Source organism: Mytilus edulis, chromosome 8 (assembly GCF_963676685.1).
Source record: "Mytilus edulis chromosome 8, xbMytEdul2.2, whole genome shotgun sequence".
Lineage (NCBI taxonomy): Eukaryota > Metazoa > Mollusca > Bivalvia > Mytilida > Mytilidae > Mytilus > Mytilus edulis.
Window position 1 is genome coordinate 32,503,315 of NC_092351.1, and position 7,964 is coordinate 32,511,278.

At 33.1% G+C, this 7,964-nt stretch overlaps 1 protein-coding gene across 1 annotated transcript; it reads left to right on the forward strand.

The window, feature by feature from the left end:
* Positions 1-1,404: 1,404 nt before the first annotated feature.
* On the forward strand, positions 1,405-5,944 carry LOC139485389 (uncharacterized). Its single transcript, XM_071269838.1, has 2 exons — positions 1,405-1,615; positions 2,504-5,944. Exon 2 carries the CDS (start codon positions 2,521-2,523, stop codon positions 4,453-4,455), a length of 1,935 nt encoding a protein of 644 aa, XP_071125939.1. The 5' UTR covers positions 1,405-1,615; positions 2,504-2,520; the 3' UTR covers positions 4,456-5,944.
* Positions 5,945-7,964: the final 2,020 nt, after the last annotated feature.

The window sequence follows — 7,964 nt, forward strand, 5'->3', positions numbered from 1 at the left end:
CAGAGACTCAACAATTACTTGACTTACATCTAGAAACTGACAATGAGGGTCGGTTGAAAACAAACCTTTACGACAAAAGAGATGATTTCAGCTTTCCAATTGTGAACTTTCCATTTCTAAGTAGCAACATTCCAGCAGCACCTGCATACGGAGTATATATCTCCCAACTGATACGATATTCCCGTGCTTGCATTTCCTATCATGATTTTCTTGATAGAGGGTTGCTGCTCACAAGAAAGCTATCAAACCAAGAGTTCCAAATGGTGAAATTGAAATCATCCCTTCGTAAATTTTACGGACGACATCACGAGTTGGAATAACCGTTTCACAAATGATATCGGATATGTTCCTTACGTCGTAACTACAATCCCCTTCCCTTTCATGAATGTGACCAACCGAATTAGACTATTTACCGGATTTGTTATCACATAAGCAACACGACGGGTGCCGCATGTGGAGCAGGATCTGCTTACTCTTCCGGAGCACCTGAAATCACCCCTAGTTTTTTTGGTGGGGTTCGTGCTGTTTATTCTTTAGTTTTCTATGTTGTGTCGTGTGAGCTGTTGTTTGTATGTCTTTTTCATTTTTAGCCATGGCGTTGTCAGTTTGTTTTAGATTTATGAGTTTGACTGTCCTTTTGGTATCGTTCGTCCCTCTTTTACAGAACACGATACAACTAGGTCTAGACAAAGCCATTTTCAATGCGGTACAATAGACTACATCCTAGGATTGCGTTCCGACAGTACCTGATTTTCCCAAATGTTGAAGCATTTTTCTAATAGATATTTTCTGTCAGTGTCGGTTCACTGTCGGAACTCTGTCGGGTCGCATTTGGCAGAGTCAGGATGCTGTCGGGACATATTCCCGTCTTTTTTTATCATGCAAAAGATACAAATCGGATTAGAACCGAATTGAGAACGGGATAATCGGGACAAATTCGGAATGGAAACGGTGGAATATACGCGGTCTGAAAAATATCTGATTGTTGTCGTGATTAAAGATATTTTTTTTCAAATTTTGATTAAGCCGCGGTCAATCATTCACGATTTTTACTGCCGTTCTTAACAGGACCATTCCCGATATAAAATGGTCAAAAGTCTGATAAAGATCCTGTGAATCGTGGATGAAAATTGTAACTTAAATTTAAATTTCTAAAAAAAATACTTTTATCCGCAAACAGCGCATAAAATGCCTGTTATTTGTTCGTAGTTAACAGATACATCGTAAAAACTAGTAATTATCTGTAAATAGATCGTTTCAGTGTGTCAAGGTTTATTTTTTCTTTAGTTTGTGTTCTCGTACAACGCACAAGTTTAATCTAACCCAATCAAACTGTTATTATACTAAACATTTATGTAAATTTGATGGTCTTATGTTATATATATACTTATTTCACCTGCACTTGATATAACACTTGTTAGAGTATATATTGAACATAAAACATTCTTATAGTTGTCATAAATGTTCTGATTGATGTAACCATCAAAACCTATTACCACAAAACTGAAATTTCCCCATTAATTTTGTCTGTTCTACCGGCGCAGGAAATGAAAAAGGATTTATTATAAATAATAACAACTTTACAGACTTATTTTGTCTTTTTCCTCAAGTGAAGGTAAGAATACATCATTTTTGTTATATTAACGTTGATTGAGATTCTTAACGATTGTAAAACACAATTACAATGAACGTATTTGTGTTTGTTAATCGCTTTGAGTCAAGTTTATTTCAATGAGACGTTGTAAAATCTATTATTTTATTCATCTTTCAATTTTTTCCAATGTTATACTTTCTTTTGCTATAATATTTAAATATTATCTACTTGAATAGTTATCAAAAGTACCAGGATTATAATTTATTACGCCAGACGCGCGTTTCATCTACATAACACTCATCAGTGACGCTCAAATCGAAATATTGGTAAAGCCAAACATGTACAAAGTTGAAGAGCATTGAGGATCCAATATTCCAAAAAGTTGTGCCAAATACGGCTAAGTTTATCTAAGCTTGAAATAAGAAATTCCTTAGTTTTTCGAAAAATTCAAAGTTTTGTAAACAGGAAATTTATAAAAATGACCACATTACTGATATTCATGTCAACACCGAATTGTTGACTACTGGGCTGGTGATACCCTCGGGGACGAAACGTCCACCAGCAGTGGCATCGACCCAGTGGTTTAAATAGTTATCAAAAGTACCAGGATTATAATTTAGTACGCCAGACGCGCGTTTCGTCTACATAAAAACTTTTTCATAACGAAGTTTTAGTCATTTTGAGTTCGAATTTTGTTTAAGTAAGTTGTGGGGGAGTTAAAAGTTTCTTCCAAATCTTAAGAAACTCTGTTTGGGTTTTTTTTCTTTCGTTCATATATTATATCTATCAAATATTTTTCCGTCCATTGCACATGTTGTACTTTATTTCTGATTTTAGAAAAGTATTTTTCGTCTTATCTTTAAAACAATTTTTAATCAATTTCTTATGCTGTAAAAATTTTAATTTCAGGTTTTTAAACAAAGAAAATGAAAAACACGATATGTTACACGTCTATGTTCATTTGTATGGTTTTGATTAACATCGCGTTCACAAAACGAATAACTTTACAAGGACTTAATAAACGATCAAGGACGAATCATGAAGTGCGAGACCTTTCAAATGCATCTGATGGGAAGGGTGTCATGGTAACGCCTGGAAAGCCTCTTACTATCAACTTTTGTCTAAGAGTGCAGTCAAAGGTGCATTTAAACAATCTAAGATTTTCTAATTTTAACACCAGTGCTTTATTCAGAGTTTCATTAGATCATGGTAAATGGATGGGAACATATTTTGCACCTCCAGGTGATAGTTATAATAAATTCATAAACACGGGTCTGTTTCCAAAACAGCATGAATTTGAATCCGGATGGCATGTTTTGAAAATCAACGTGAGTGAAACATCCTCTCCTATAGCTCTTGATCAAATAGAATTTGATGTTTTTGACAATTACATAACAGAAAACATTTTAAACTGTGAAACCATATGTATACCGGATGGTAACTTTCCTGTAAAAAACTTACAATTAACAGCACGAGCAACCATGGGGACTATTTTACAACGCTCAGAACCAACTAAATGCGCAGAAGTTGATAACATAAATATTGCGCTATTTCATCCTTACATCAGCGAGTTTTCAATAACTGCATCCTTGCCTCAGTATCAATCATTCTCGAACAGAAAGGATGAAGACCTATCGAACTGTCCACATCTATCACACATTGTGTGGAAATTCAATCATTTTCGTCCACAGCCAGGTATGCAGGTATTACGGGACAAGGACTCTTCTCTACTTGTAACTAACGGAAACGGCCAAGAACGAAAAGGAAAACACATTGTTGTATTATTTTATCTAGAAGGACTAAGCAAAGGAAGTATCGATTCTAGAATTGGATCGCATTTATTTCTGCGTTTTAAATCGCTTAATTCACGTACATTAGTAAATTTGAAATACAGAGAGGCCAATGGTAGCATGACGGAATCAGTAGAAAAAGTTTATGACTCGTCTGCCTTAGAGCATATGTGGGAAATTCCAGATTTTACATGGAGGGAGCATGTCGAAAATTATCTCATTTTATCTGTAGAAAGTCAATCAAATGAAGACTTTGAAATAGATGAATTGCGCATGGAAAAAAGGCCCATGGTAGCGGACACTGTGGAAACCATTTACAGAAGTGATGATGTTATTATAGAAGCTGTATTTGTGGAATTCTGGTGGTTAGCTCCAGAAAGTATGACTGTAACATTAACAAATGGTAAAAAAACGAAAAATGTAGCATATATACGTTTTTATCGACCACTGCCTTGGAATGGTGGTTATGCACAAGTGTTTGTCTTATACCAAGATGGAAATATTCGTTTGCTACCAGTCGCACCCGAAGGCGTTGATTGGATACCGTTTGGAACATCTGTCATTGTTGGTCAACCCCGCACAGATTCAAATAGACCATATGTTAACATACAAGAGGTTGTCATTGATCCAGAACGTTGGCAAATGGGGCTTTTGTACAAAGACGGGTCTTCTTGTCGCATGAAAATTAATTGCACTTATTCAGAAACACAATTATTTGTAAACGATTTGTACTTTACAAAAGATGCTTTTACAAACCCTTTTCTGACAATACGATCCATGTTTGTATCTGAAGGCAACAATGATGTTGACAGCATTAAGATTGACAATAAACATTCAAGACATATAATGGACAATTTTGGTTCAATACAAGGGAGATCATTTTCGTTTTTTAGACGGTGTATATCTAAACATTTAACACTTAGTCCAGATATTCAAGTTGATATTGCAAGAACATCTTTTAGACCTACGTTTGTACCTCTTGCACATAGACATTTTGCTCGGCAAGTTCGTAGAATGATGGAAAGATCTCAGATAAAGAAGACGGAATCTGATTTTCAAACATGGTTGTAATTTAGTTAACATTAAGAAGAACAATGTTTTTGATGTACAAAAATGTATCAAATACTACAAACGAACATATTTTCACGATGCATTCATATTAAAAAAAAAGATTCAGACTTGATATTTTAAAAATGACGTATGTTTGTGTCAATCTCTACTTTTTCATAAATAAGTCGGTTACAAAAATAATTAGTTTATAAATGTATTTGTCCATTGGTCATATGTATTGACATTTGTTCGCACATACCCTCAGCGAATTATTTATTTGTACCGTGACGTGTACATTCAATAACATAATTTTATTCTTAGACAGTGTTATTGTAACAAAAAATACCTCATATTTAGTGGGGTTTCATGTTTTTTGGTGTTGTATTTGTTTGTTGTTGTATGTACTTTAAAGACGATATAGAAAATTGTTCTTGTTAGTTGGTGCATACCATGTATATATTCTTATACAGAGTTATTGGTTTTTATCTTGCAATAATGTCTCCTTTTGTTTTGTAAATAGAGAAAATCAAAACAGCTACCATCATCAGTTGAAAAAGTGTATATAGTATTGATCATGTTGATAATGTAAATATAAAGATGTAAGAATTTTTTATACAAAAAATATGATTTCCGAACATTTGATTCGTTTGTTTTGGGTTTTTTTTTTTGACGAAAAATTAAACAGCTAAATGTATCAATGATTTAATGTGGTGTATTTTCATATTTTTATTTCAATTGTTACTATTTTTAAGTAAACTTAATTTTATTTGACAATTATCGTAACCATATATCTCAATTAAGCATTTGTTTATACTTTGTTGAATCTATTATATCTAAGTAGAACGATAAGTTATTACAATTTGAATTGTATTGTATAACAGACTACAAAGGGGGAAGAGACATACACAATTCTATTTAAATTGTGCATGCTTTCTTTTTTTCTGTATTTCATAAGTCATTCATATTTGACTTTGACATCTGATTGATTTAGTGAACTAAATAATTACTAGATAGATTGATGGTGTGGTAAAGAATAATGGATATTTAATAAAACATTAAAAAAACATTCATTGTATGTAGATAAGTCATGTAATTTCGTTATCATTATTATATTCATTATAAATCATTTTTTTAATGCTAGTCATAGTTTTTATCCTGTCTATTTATAAGAAACATATCAATAGAGTATATCCTGTATTACGGTACCATTGAACCCTTGTTTCTTTCAGTATTTCTATATGTGTTCTCCTGTTAGTAGGCGAACTAAGGTCCGTTTATACTTTCGTTTCGTATTACCTGTTAATGTATAAGCTGTGTACATAGTTATGCTTATTTATTTATTATAATTAGTATGACAGTTATGCTTGTTGTCGTCTGAAAACTTTTTGCCGATGATTATTGTTGTAAATATTAATTACAAGCGAAGAATGATGTCTAGTTTCTGTACTTTCTACTATTTTTATTTCATAAAATGCAAAAGTTTCCAAATAAAAACATAAAAACCTGTTAAGTCTGTTCGATATTTATTAGCACTATTTTCAGGTTCGCCACATTTTGGTTTTTTGAGTCAAGTCATTTGATTTATAGATGGTTTTGGTTCATATTTGAACAACAACTTGACGTACTTATTATTGTACGACACCAATTTTGTTAAAATGGTCTAACAGATAGCATATCAACCGCCTATATCCAACACCTGGCAAACATAATAGACGAACATAAAAGAAAACGAACAACATATGATTTATGTTATAACAGATATATCCCTTTACCTTTAGACCAGAGTCGTTAAAGTGATTTATAAAATTTAAAATAAACATTTTGTTTATGGGCCAGATGAAGCCTGATTATGGGTGCAGTATTTTTCGCCGTGTTTTAGACCCGTTGGTGGCCTTCGGCTGCTTACGTCTCTTCGGTCGGGTTATTGTCTCCTTGACACATTTCCCATTTCTATTCTCAATTTTACATTCCTACTGCCCGTAGGATGACCACCAACATTAACAAGAAAATCAATGACAGCAATGATATAGTAAAAATATGCTCGCTATCACTAGAAGCTAGAAAATAAAGCAATAGCTGTTGCTTGCTTTCTGCTACCGAATATCTTGTCATTAGTTTTGGCACGTAAGCGTACATGTACCACCAACAGAAATTCATAAAAACTTCAGCCAGTTTTTGGATTAGCATGTGATTAATTTTGAGTATTATTAGCTAATACTGTTTTTTGGGGATCCCTTGTTTTTGTTAACCAGAAGACTACATGTGTACATAGATTCAAAATATGTTACTTGATATATAATTCAGAATTTGTTACATGATATATAATTCCAAACACAAGAAAGTTACAGAAAACTTATTTCGATGTTATCACAAGGTTGGTTAAAAGAAATATCAATTTTGGTTAGCTTGTTTTTACACAAAGATATGATTAAAAGTAACCAAAATCTTTGCATTACCAAAACGCGGCCCATATTTTAAGCTTGATTTGCAAAATTAGTATGTCTCACACTGCATTTCCGTAATATAGTTTTTAACAGAAATTTGTATACATGACTGTATTTGCTTGAAAATCTACACAGCAGCGCTCTTTTCATGCCTATATAATTGCCATAAAACATTTTCCACCAATTCCAATGACATGCAAATTGCAATAGGTTGTTTGGACCATAATATATATCGTATGTGTAGGTGTTTCGGATTTAGATTTATGAGTATTTGGATCATACACGCATGGTCATGACCATATGTATATACTTCTTTGTTCCGACCAACGCTAATGGCTGGACCATATGAGTATATACTCGTTTGGTTGTTAACATGCCGGATCGTATTTAGAAGATGTAGGTATTATTCGAATATTTTCAAATTTCCGTTACAGGAAAGAGTTAAATCACAAAAAAATACTGAAGTCCGAGGAAAATTCAAAAAGGAATGTCCCTTATCAAATGGCACAATCAAAAGTTAAAACACACCAATTGAGTGGATAACAGCTGTCATGTTCCTGACCTGGTACAGGCATTTTATTATGTAGAAAATGATGGATTATCCTGGTACAATGTATCTATGATGAGTTTATTTAAACCTTGTTTTTTAGATAGCTTAACCTCTAAATTGTATGACAGTCGCATAAAATTTCATTATATTGATTACGATGTGTGACCAAAACAAACAGACACAATTTTTATATAGATTAGACCGTTGGTTTTCCCATTTGAATGGTTTTCCACTAGTGATTTTTGGGGCCCTTGATAGCTTGCTGTTCGGTGTGAACCAAGACTCCGCGTTGAAGGCCGTACATTGACCTATAATGGTTTACCTTAATAAATGACAGGATTTATAAGTACAGAGCCACGCCATAAGTATCAAAGAAACACAAAAATGCATATAGACACACTGTTCGTTTATTCTTTAAACAGAAATTGACACAAGTTACTAACTAAAATCCGTTATCTCTCACATATACACATAGTATAAATATTGCTGTATCTTTTTTTTATCTTGATTTATTCCAGGGTCGATTTAAAGCTTTT

Bases quoted from the DNA above. Each gene is read 5' to 3' on its own strand.
- LOC139485389 (XM_071269838.1), top strand. From the start codon at position 2,521: ATGAAAAACACGATATGTTACACGTCTATGTTCATTTGTATGGTTTTG.